The 12773-nt window shown below is 37.2% G+C and overlaps 1 protein-coding gene across 1 annotated transcript in view; it reads left to right on the top strand.

Annotated features, from left to right (window-relative positions):
- SLC2A13 (solute carrier family 2 member 13) overlaps window positions 1-12773 on the top strand; it is a 426062-nt gene that overhangs the window by 407340 nt on the left and 5949 nt on the right. Inside the window, exons 8-9 of the mRNA XM_065887651.1 lie at window positions 12286-12407; window positions 12523-12675. Of these exons, the coding sequence (XP_065743723.1) occupies window positions 12286-12407; window positions 12523-12675 (275 nt within the window). The remainder of the gene's footprint in view (window positions 1-12285; window positions 12408-12522; window positions 12676-12773) is intronic.

Here is a 12773-nt window from a genome sequence, read left to right on the forward strand (position 1 = left end):
AGTTAGCCAGTTATTGAGATTGCTATATATTTTAGTGTCCAGCTCATATAAGCATTCTTTTTGTTCTAATTATTGTTTTGTGCTTTGAAGAAAAAATGGATGCTGAGTCAAAAGAGAATGTACAAGACACAGAGGCCCAGGTTTGTCATGATGCTGCTTATTTTAATTCCTAATGCTCTTTAGGACGCATTTTATTCTACTCATTTTAGATAGAGGTTTAAATGACTGCCTTTACTCCCGACATTAAGGAAGAACACTGACTTAGGGGAGATTTCAAGTAGAGTTTTCATCTCAATTCTTTTTCCATTTAAACTCCACAAAAAGTAAAGTACCCCGAGAGAGAGGTTTTCATATATACGTTAACTGGTGGCATGATTACGTTGAAGGTGAAGGAAACAGAGAACACTGAATTTCAAATGTTTGTTACCTCTGTCGTGTAATCTTGGGAAGAATCACTGTATTTTAAAAAGGCTTGTAGCGTATGGAAAATGGGAAGAATGGTGCTATTGCTTTGGATTATTATAAGAATTAAATGAGTTAATGTATATTAAGGTGTATTGTATAGTGTAATACTTTATACAAATATTAGTCAGTTTCATCAAGTGAAGATTTACAGTTATTCAAGGACATTTCTGTTGGGAGCACAATTTTCATAAAGAAGCCATAGAACTCACACTTGATGGAAGGCAGCTGTAGCATGGATTGAAAAGAATCCAAGAACAAATTATACCATTGTTTGTATCAAGATAGCCTACAGCAATATCAGCTACATTCATTCCCATGCACCTGCAAATAAAAACAAGTGAGGGATCCTGTGCAAGCATTCTTGCAGTGGAAAGAAAATTAGATCAGAGTCTTGGTATGGTTTGAAATGATACAGATGGATTTTGCAATGCCTATGGTATGGAAGCATGTACTACCACAGGCAGTAACTCTTTTAAGTAAGTAGCAATAACCTTCTTAGAATTTAAAAAATTTTAATGACAAATATATCTGTCTTCTCTAATGCTTACAATATAATTGTAAAGTAGTATTGTAATTTAATTGGTGAAATTAAATTACAATATAAGAAATTAGTGTCAGATGATCAAAGACCAGCTTAATGGGAACTGATTAAATTATTTTTATTGTTTTATTTAACAAACATTAATTGAGCATTGCTTATGTGTAAAGTGTTGTACTAAGTACTGGCCTGTGAAGCCCGGGGAAGGAAGAAGGAAGATAGAGGTGCTGTGTCCTCACTGGAGAAAGGTCCCCAAGTAAAACGGGGGCAGTAAAAGAAGTCAGGTAGGAGGAAGAACCCTTCAATGTGGAAAAACCTCAAGTCTCTGATTGAAACTTGAGAGGGGTGGTATAACTCCCCATCCTGAGATCCTTGTCACAGCACAATCACGAGGAGCAATCCTAACCCTTTATATATATATATATATAATATATAAATTGTATTACTAATTTTACTTGCTTTAGTATTTTTTATTTGAAAATTTGTTTTTAATTATTAAAAGATTATTAAATTGTTATTAAATTATTAAATCAGTAGTAACCAGTAGAATAACTCTATTGAACACATTAAGCCTTTTCTTCATTCATTTATTTGACGAATGTATACATTGTGCCAGGTAATGAACATCATTTAAGATATCACAGCAAGTGGCTATCAGCTTATATACTGATGACTGGAGAAGTGTGCCTTCAGCAAACCCCATTTAGTATCATCCCTCCCATTTCTCACTGTTCTAGAGCCCATAACACACAAATGCACTTTTTCTCTGTGTTTGTTGCTGTTATTTCCATTACACTGTTTCCCTACTTCCACTCCATTGGTTCAGTCTCTTCTTTCCACCCAGTACTTCAGAATTCTTCATGATTGCCTCACGATGGCAAGAAATAAAAGAAAGAGGGAAGGAAAGGAAAGGAAGAGAGCCTGAAGTAGAAAGTAAAAGAAAAAAAAGTAAGGTTGATTTTCTTGACTGATAAAGAAGCAGATTTTGAATATGATTCCCAAAGGAATTCTAGAAAATATGAGCAATATAATACAGCATAATTGGAATAAGTGTAGCACCTCCCACAGTGACTACATGGGGAAATGTTGTGATTTTTTTTTTTTTTTTTTTTTTTTTGCGGTACGCGGGCCTCTCACTGTTGTGGCCTCTCCCGTTGCGGAGCACAGGCTCCGGACGCGCAGGCACGAACCCCTGTCCCCTGCATCGGCAGGCGGACTCTCAACCACTGTGCCACCAGGGAAGCCCATGTTGTGATGTCTGAAAAAACCTTGTTGCAGGAATGGATCTGTATGGCCATTGTGATACACTCTGTACACTCTTTTGAGGACCTGTGGAATTTTAAAGATTTAGAATCAGGATCAGTACTCTATCATAGAACTTAGCCTTTATCTTGTTAGAACTTCTCATGTTGAGAGGAACAGAGACACATTTGATTTCCTCAGTTAATGGAAGTTTTATGGTAAAATTGCATAGAAAAGTAAGGGGGGAAATGAGAAAGAAAAAAGTCTCAACTTCTACCCAGCCCTGCTTCATGGATATCTAGAATGCTAATCATCAGACTGGTAGCTGTCTGCTCTTGGCCTGTCTCTTCTGCACGTCCCCCATGGCTATCAGCTACATGACCCTTCTTATGACCTCTGCCTATTCTCTCTCTGAGTCTTTCCACTTCTGTATTGCTCTATCCTCTTCAGACATTTCGTATTCTGACTTACTGAGAGAGAACATAAATCGTTTCTCAACATTCTCTGGTATAAAGCATCCACCCTATGCTAAGGCTATTGACAGCCTTGGTGTCAAACATAGTTAGAGCTAGGCAGGCAGTTTGTGGGACAGAACATTACCATTTGCACATGGGAGACCCCCAAGATATGGATAGAGGCAGGCCCTGTGAGACTCCTGAGAAGGGAAGCAGTGTAGTGATGACTATGGCATATAAATATGCAAACCAAAGCTTTTGAACCCTTTTGGGTAACGGCGTGATGGAGAAGGTATGTAATTCAAAGGCAAGATTTCCCTTCCTTTCAGTGCCAGTCGAAGCAGAAGAATAGCTAATAACTTTAATGTCTGCCTTTACTATGGGAAAAATTTTAGAGTGAAAAAAATGGAAGAAGAATCCCAGGATTAGTTGTCTATGAGTCACTAAAGGTTTTCCCACCTTGTCAGAGTGACACTGTCACAACTATAAATTCAAAAGTGAAAACAATCATCATCTTAATATATTGATTTACTTTCCGCCCAATTTTCCATGTTTCCATTTACTCTTACCCATATAACCTATATCCTAGATAATATTTTGAGTTTGATATCCCCTATACTGCCAACTTCATGGCATTTTCCATGTTACCAGGTAATCTTTACAAAGTAGACCACTACCAGGCTGGCTGTAGGTGTGATGATGCAGTAAGAAAAAGAACAAAGTATTTTCTTATTAAGCAATACAGTGGAAAATTTTTCTTACACAGAAATGGGATTGAACCCTGAATGCTAATGTGAGCTCTCTACAAGGCAGAGTTCAGGGCTCCTCTGACTTGGCAGATTCTTTACACTGAGCACAGAACTTCAGAGACAAGTCTGGGAGGGGCCAGAAAGGCAACAGGGGACCATGTCCTCTTACTTGGGTCCTTAATTGTACATCCATTGTACTGTTTGTTTGCCAGTTTGATACCAAAATGAAAGTAACTGAAGTTAAATCTAAGACATTTTGACCAATCTTCAAACCCAGACCATCCTTTGTGGCTTGGCCCAGCTTACTTTATAATTATTATTTTAATGGCTTCTTTATTCTATTCAGTTATGGTACCTTCATTGACTTAACTACCCTCCATTGTAGTATATCTGCAATTTTCTAATTATTTAACTATGTTATGCTTGTGATAAATAAAAGTACAGTGAAAGTATATCAGCATATAATATTTTTCCATATAGATCATTTTCTAAGGATAAATTTTAGGAACGAAACTTTGGGCCAGGAATATTTGGGTGTGAATATTCTTACATAAAACTGCCAGATTTCAGCCCAAGAGGAAGTTATACTAACTTAAATTCTTACCAGAATTAGAGATATACCAATACCACTGTATCTTCATCAGCTTTAAGTATTATCATTATTTTCATTTGCTTGCCCACTCATACTCTGTCCATCTTTTTCACATATTTAGGACGTATAAGCTAGACAACATACTGGTAAATGGTTTATATACAGTGATTTATATATAAATAAAACTTTATTAATTCTTTATTATTCAATAAAAATGGCTTTTAGTTCCAAATTTCTAGTGCTTTTGAAATTTACCGATGTCCATGCTTAATCATCTCAATAATTCTAAAGGTTTTATTTTTACCAGAAAATAATAGTAATTAACAAAAGATAAGAGGTGATTTTTTTCAACTTGCCTTTATGTGACAGTCCTCTGCAGGAAAAACGTAAAACATGAAAACAGGGGAAAAGGCTTGACAATAGAAAATTATCCAAGGCCAAGATGTTCATCATGGTCTGCATACTGCAAGCTCGGGAGCCATACTTTCCTAAAATTATTCAACTACAGATACGTTAGTGTTTAAATGCTATGTTGCAGTTCAACTTATGCTTGACATAAGTTTATTTCATGTTAGTTTATTATACAGGAATTATACTAGTGAACAGAAATTACACTGTCTGAGTAGTAATGATTCAGGTTTGTAAGAGTAACTTTTTCTGGTTGCTTTGCTGATTTGAAATTTCTCATGGCTAGGGTTATTTATAAATTTATATCATCCTAATCCTCTGATTGATTGGTGTTGTGTTTCTTTATTTCTCCTCAGACAAAAGTGAAGCTGTCCTTTACTGGGGAGATACTCTAACCTTTTTCTAGGAACCTCTCTACCACCAACATCAGACTATAAATGTGTAATCAGATCATAAATTCCTATAGATAAAGAACTATTAAATTTAACCCGTAGCAGTATCCATTTGGTTTTGAGGTGATAGCTTAATGATCTTGTTCAAAGAAACCACAGTCCTGCATCAGGAATTGGAGATGAAATCATGCTTCACTTACACTTCTACGTAATGAATTGACGAGTAAAGCATGTGCAGTAAACCCAGTAGAAGAATGGTAGATGTGTCACACAAATCGTAGTAAGCTGTCCCTTCCCTTCTCCAAAACCCCAGGTCTTTTATAAACTCTTTTGGGAAGGTGGCAAAGTTCTGTAGGTTTCTCAATGATTAGGATTGGATAGATAAAATTAGAAGTTTTGTGCTATAAATACAAGTTGTATTTTCACCCATCCCCCATACATGAACCTGAAGCACTTAATTTCATCATAGTAAATAAAGGAACAAAACAAAAAGCATATCCTCTGTAGGAAGCAAATAATAAGTTCCTTATGGTTAATTGTGGCAAGAGCAATTGCACCGCTTAGTTCCTTTGGTTATTTATTTGGTTCAAAACTCTTTAGAAATCTGATGGAGAAGTAACACCAAAAAATAGGCAGAAATAGCTCTACGTATGAACTGATTTTGGGGGGGGTGTTGAGTAGGCAAGGGAGGATTGTTCTACCTTCAAAGAAGGCTGTTAATTTCTAGATGCATTATTAAGGGAAGCACTGTGGGCTCCATGGCTGGAACAGGGAACTAATCATTTTTTTGGTCTACATATCAGGTGTTAGTCTAGTCTGCTAGTAAAAAGTAGTTCTCTCACTCTGCCAAAATGAGACCTATTTTGCCTGCTTGCATATGATTCTTCTGCTTTGTCCACTGCAGCACGATCTGCACCGCTGCCATTATTGTAATTATTTTCTGGTTTTGCTCTAGGATGTGAGAGCATGACTTTTTCTTATCCCAACCCACACACTGATGTCAGAGTATTTTTGTTCTTTCCCCAGAGCATTGTGTTCTTCCACCAGCAGTCACTGAGCCAGGAAGACATGAGGGTATTTTGCAATAGCACTTGGAATATACATTTTTTATTTTTTAGTTGGAATTTCTAGCGTTTATATTTTGAAGGTCATGTATGATGTCACATTCTTAGTCAATAGCTATCTACGTATTGCTGGGTATGTAACTCTGCCAGGTCCATGCCTGCAGTGCTTTCCTAAAATCAGCATGAGGATGAAGAGGAGTTAGCCTTTTATGCATATAAATGTGTGTGTCCAGATGGTTAAAAGCTACATCACAGCAAGCACAGAGTCTACCAGAAAATATCCTGCTTTCCATTGTTCCAGCAAGCGATCATGCAAGGAACTTTGATAATAATCAGTGTGAATAGTAAATAGAATTTTTCAGTGAATTTTAGTGATTTGATTATTTGCAAGCATTTCCCTCCACAGCAGCCTGTCTTTTCCCTTTCTTCCCCCTCCATCCCTTTCTCCCATCATTCCCCTCCCCTCTCCCACTTTCTATCCTATTTTCTCATTTTAAGATGTCCACAACCCAAAAGACTATTTGACTAGTGGGAAGTGAAGGTGGAGGATTATTGATCAGGGGATTTCTAATGCTGTTTAATGCAGCATTAAACAAATGTATGCTTCATTCATCATTCAATGAGCATTTTTCTCTATACAGAGTACTATTATGGACTAGAGGTTGAGATTTTTAGAAGGGAGACACAAAAATGACTATTCTTTGGCAAACACTTAGATAACTTGCTTTCTTTGTGCTGAGCAATTAATCTTTGTAACAAGTCTATTATTAGGGACTCTCATTTTACGGATTAGAAAACCAAGGTACAAAGAGGTTAAGTACCTTGCCCAAAGTTAAACAGTGGGTAAGTGGCAGAACTGAGATTCAAAACCATGCAGCCTGACTCTAGACCCTGTGTCCTTAACCTTTGTGCTATGATGCCTGGGATGAGAGCTCAGGACAGTAGAAGAGGGAGTATATTCAGACAGCATAATACAGAGCACTATGTGATAACAATACAGATGAGGAAAATGAAAAGGCTTGAGAGGAGGGAGAGAATATTTCAGACAAGTGAATGGGTGGCATCTGTACTAGCCTTGAGGGCTGAGGTAGATTTTGATAGTGGAGATCAGGAGTGAGAATTTGCTTTCAGTTAGAGGAAATGGCATGAGTAGATGCTGGGTCTGGAAGGTAGGTTCAGAAAATAAGTAGTCTAGTTTAGTTGGAGAAAGCGATTGTATACAACAGTACCGGATAAGGTCGGCTACAGCCAAATTTTGCAGGCCCCGTTTCATAGGCATTTGGAATTAGGAGGATGAGGGCTTTTGAGCAATGAGGTGGCAAGAACAATGCTTTAAAGAGCTCAACTTGATGGGGTAGTAGTTTGAAGAAAGCAATGCTAGAAGCAGGAAAAATAATTCAGAAACTGTATTTGTTTTCTATTGCTGCATAACAATGTTACCACAAACTTAGCAGCTTAAAACAACCAACATTTATGATATCAGTTTCTGTGGGTCAGGAGTCTAGGCACAGCTTAGGTATGTCCTCTGGTTAGGGTCTCACAAGGCTACAATCAAAGTGTTGACTGGGGCTGTGATTTCATCTGAGGCTCACCTAGGAAAGGATTAGCTTTTGTTAGCAGAATTCAGTAACTTTTGTATCAAGGACTGTTTCTTGCTAGCTGTCACAAAGGCTACCCTCAGCTCCTAAAGACTTCTCTCAGTTCTTGCCATGAGCATTCCAACACTGGCATTCCATAACATGGCAGCTTGCTTTTTGAAAGCTAGCAAGGGAGTGAGAGACTTCAACTAAATAGCACTGTAATTTTAATCACATGTGTCCTGTCACTTCTGCCACATTCTGTTGGTTTCTAACCAACAAGTCAAAGGTCACCCCCACACTTAAGGGGAGAGGATAATCCAAGAGTGTGAACATCAGGAAACATGGGTCATAGAGTTTCTACTCTAGAGTCTGCCACAGACAGATACAGTTGGTGAAACAAACCCTCAAGAGTCTGAATTAGGGTGGTATGAATGCACATAGAGAGGAAGAGTTAGATTCAAGAAATTACGTCTAGGAAATATAACTATGATTTCTTTTGAAATTATTTGCATACATTAACTCATATATGCCTCAAAATATCTCTTTGACGTAGGTGCCAGGAAAATCCTTATTTCACAGGTGAAGATACAGGCTTTTAAAAGTTAAGTGCCTAGATCACATACATATGAGCTTCAAATCTGGGTGTCCTAACCTAGATTTGAAAGTAGGATGGCAGTCCCAGAGCTCATAGTCGTGGCCACCCTTCTTTACTTGGACCTAAAAGTATAGAGAATTTAAAGAGAGATGGATAAAATATTGAAGATAACTCCAAGATTTCAACTCCATTTCAACTAAGAGAAACGTCGTGAGAAGCACTATTAAAGTAATATTTTTTGTGCGTACACTATATGCCAGGCAGTGTGCTAAGCACTCAGTACGCATAATCACATTTAATGTTGCCAACAGCCTATGAAAATAGTCCTTTCCCCTATTTTACAGATCAGAAAACAGAACTGTGCCTGTGCCCACTAAACCATCATTTCCATAAGTGCAAAGGGTTATTTTGTTCATAGCTCTATCTCTAATGTCTCACCATAAAAAAGTGTTCATTATATAAATTTTTGAATGAATGAGCTTATAAGTGGTAGAGTCATGAGTTGAACTCAGAACAGCCTCACTCTGCCTCCTGGAGTAGACAATGCATTCCATTGTAGCCATAGCAGGAAATCTAGATATGGATATTCAGCAGATATATAAATTCTATTAAATGGAGCTTGAGGAAAAGGTCAAGGCTAGGCTCCCTGTCAGGGAGCATCCATGTGGAGATCAAAAGTCCCTAAAATTAGATGAGATGATTAAGGGAGAGGGCATAAGCTCCAAACCAGAACCTTAGAGAACACCTATGTTTAGAGGCTGAGGGGAGGAAGAGGCATTTTAAAAAGCAATGAAGACATATGTATCAGAGAGTTGAGATGGATATATAGATATGAAAGCAAAGGGGAAAGAGAAGGAAGGATTTCAGCAATGTCAACCACCACAGGGTAATCAAAGAGCCTCAGAATTAAGGCAAGATAAGTGCATTTGGGGATTAGGAGGTCATCGATTCTGGGGTGAGCAGATTTGGAAAAAAACAGGGACTGAATAAGAATCAAGAAAGTGTCTGAATAGGTGGGGAAATGGGCTTGTGTAGGAAAGAGTGCATAGTAAGGATATAGAGCTCACTAGTATAAACTCTTTGTAATTTCAGATGAGCTAGTAGTAGTAATATGAGAGGGATGAAAGATTTTAATAGGAGTAATTTTTTGTGTTGTAAACAGAAGGGTAGGCTCAAGTAGGAACAAACTAAAGATAGCATAAAGAGAATTGACTACTGATGGAACATGACCCCAGAGGAGACAGAAGGAGAATGAGATGTAGGACCACTAATAGGAAGGGCAGACCTTAGAAAGGGACATGTTACCCTTCTAGGTAGGAGAAGAATCTGAAATAAAATATAGAAAAGTAGAGGTCCAGTAGAGAAAAATTGAGCGTATTCAAATTGAAAGTCCTCAATTGTCTTAAAGATGGAGGCAAGTTCTTCATACCCAGAAAGAGAGGGAAAGATTTCATAACTAGAGGATAGTAAGAAATATTTTAATTAATTGAGGCAACAGTTGACAAAAAGTTTATTCAATGTCTACTCTGAAATAAGCAGAAAATTCAGTAGAGAAGACAATAAAGGATAAAAATAAGCATAATTAGGAACCCAACTGAGAAGAAATAGCATGAACTTTTAATAGAATTCAGCAGCATGGTTTCATAATTTTGCCCAGCTTCTGAAAAGCTATTATTAAAGGAAGTCAATTGTCCCGCACAGGGTTGGGAACTGAAACTGTGAGAATGACAGGCAAGCATGGAGGAATGAAAGATGGATTCTAGAGGTCAGCGAAGACAGTGTTGGCATCATGGTCTAAGCAGTGATGTGAATGAATACTGAGAGAAGTGTAGAATCTAAAGATTGTAATTTGGGTGTGGAACAAGCTACCAGAAATGAAGAAATAAAGTGCTGGTAATCAGAAACGGAATGCTGTAAGTTTGAGAAGTAAAACAGTAAAATTTTGAAGTAAAATAGTCCCAAATCAAGCTAATTATAATGCCCTTTCCTCAGTTTCAGAGGTTAAATAAGGAACTATGAAGCCAAGGTATCAAACAGGCCAGAAGTAGACATTAAATGAATGTGGCAGAGGATGAGAGGGATGGAGAAGATGACTGACCAGGCATCAGGTCAGATGGGGTGTTATGATGGAGGTCATAAACACAGCAATAAGGACAGGGCTTAGATGTCAAGGTTCAAAAATAGAGGTTGGTAAAGAGAAAACAATAGCGTAAAAAATGACAGTAAAGGATAAGAAACTTTTTCAGGCTGATCGTGTCTTCAGGTGCAATTCAGATTTCAATTAAGGTAAAGAATTGGAAGTTCAACTTGAGAATCAGTCTAGAACAATAGACTTTGCTTCCTAGTAGAACTAGTAGAACTAGGAAGCAAAGTCAGCAGGGAGTGACTGATAGAGAAGCAAGTACACACAGCAGGAAAGTAAAGGGTTAGTTTGAATAAGAAATAAGCATTGCTCCCTGCCCAGATTCCCCTATCACCCCTTTCCAGGTGACCCTTCTAATCCCTAAAATTACCTGTTAGGCATTATACCCCATTTAACAAATGAAAAAAGTCTGGTTCTGGAATTTGAATCTTGTCCTAACTGCAAAATCTAAAGCTTTCTACCACAACCTACTTACTCTCAGTGGTTTTAAACTGTTGCTGCAGCCTTCAAGGACTAAGTGGAAATCATGTCTGACATATGAAATGGGTATGAAACGCATTTTTTAATTTAGGTATATTTTACATATACAACATTATATTAGTTTCAGGTGTACAACACAATGATTCAATATTTGAATATATTGGGAAATCAACACAATAAGTCTAGTTAACATCCGTCACCACACATATTTACGTTTTTTTCTTATAACTTTTAAGATCTACTCTCTTATGCAATACAGTATTATTAACTATAGCTACCATGCCATATATTACATCCTCATGACTCATTTATTATATAACTGGAAATTTGTACCTTTTGACCCATTTTCACCTCACATTACCCCTCACCCCTGGCAACCACCAATCTGTTCTCTGTATCTATGAGCTCTTTTTTATTTTTGTTTTTTTTAAGATTATACATATAAGTGAGGTCATATGGTATTTGTCTTTCTCTGATTTATTTCACTAAGCATAATGCCCTCAAGGTCCATCCATGTTGTCTCAAATGGCAAGATTTCCATCTTTTAATGGCTGAATACTATATATATATATATATATATATATATATATATATATACTATATATATATACACCACATTTTGCTTTATCCATTCATTCATTGATGGATACTTAGGTTGTTTCCATGTCTCAGCTATTGAAAATAATGCTGCAGTGAACATGGGAGTGTAGATATTTTTTCAAGTTAGTGTTTTTGTTTACTTCTGATAAATACCCAGAAGTAGAATTGCTGGATCGTATGGTAGTTCTATTTTTAAGTTTTTGAAGAATCTCCACACTGTTTTCCATAGTGGCTGCACCAATTTACATTCACACCAACAATGCACGAGGGTTCCCTTCTCTCCTCATCCTCACCACACTTTTTATTTATTGTTTTTTTTTTTTGCGGTACGCGGGCCTCTCACTGTTGTGGCCTCTCCCGTTGCGGAGCACAGGCTCTGGACGCGCAGGCTCAGCGGCCATGGTTCACGGGCCTAGCCGCTCCACGGCATGTGGGATCTTCCCAGACCGGTGCACGAACCCATGTCCCCTGCATTGGCAGGCAGAATCTCAACCACTGCGCCACCAGGGAAGCCCTATTTCTTGTCTTTTTGATGATAGTCATTCTAACAGATGTTAGACGATATCTCATTGTGGTTTTGATTTGCATTTACCTGATGAATAGTGATGTTGTGCACCTTTTCATGTACTTGTTGGCCATCTGTATGTCTTATTTCAAAAAATGTCTATTCAGATCCTCTGCCCATTTTTCATTCAGACTGTTTTTTTGCTGTTGAGTTGAATGCACAATGTGTTGTTCTTGAATTATATTTATATTTTATATACTAAAAAGTTTTATGTCAGCTTACATATCTAATCCTCCTATTTAAATCTTAAATTTTTTTTCAAGAGAAACATGTTGGATTCTTTTCCTTAATGAGATTAAGGAATTGGATTCTTTTCCTTAATGAGATTAAGGAACTTCCAAATACCTTCTAGATGATCACACTGAATTTCTGCAACTATACCCTAAAACCCTAAGTTTATATTTCATTATTTTTCAGGTGTGAAAATGAAACCAAATTCAAAACAGAAGAAGTATTTTGGGCTTACAATTTCTGCCCTACTCCGTACTCCTGGACTGCACTTCTGGGCCTTATTTTATATCTTGTTTTCTTCGCACCTGGTAAACAAAGGCTTTGTTGTTATTATTGTTACGTTAATTAAACTCTCTATTTAGAGGAGAAAAACTCTTTTAAATTACTTACTACATTTACTGAAATTCATTTTGTATTTCTCAGGAATGGGACCAATGCCTTGGACTGTGAATTCTGAAATATATCCCCTTTGGGCAAGAAGTACAGGAAATGCATGTTCATCTGGAATAAATTGGATTTTCAATGTTCTGGTTTCATTGACATTTTTACACACAGCAGAGTATCTTACATACTATGGTAAGAGAATATTTTTTCCAGCTATAGTTTCATTTTTATTTTCCTACTCTATTTTTAGATATGCTATCATTTGTGATTGAAAGATTAGATGGTTATAT

This window comes from Phocoena phocoena, chromosome 11 (genome assembly GCF_963924675.1).
Source record: "Phocoena phocoena chromosome 11, mPhoPho1.1, whole genome shotgun sequence".
In the NCBI taxonomy this organism is placed as follows: Eukaryota; Metazoa; Chordata; class Mammalia; order Artiodactyla; family Phocoenidae; genus Phocoena; species Phocoena phocoena.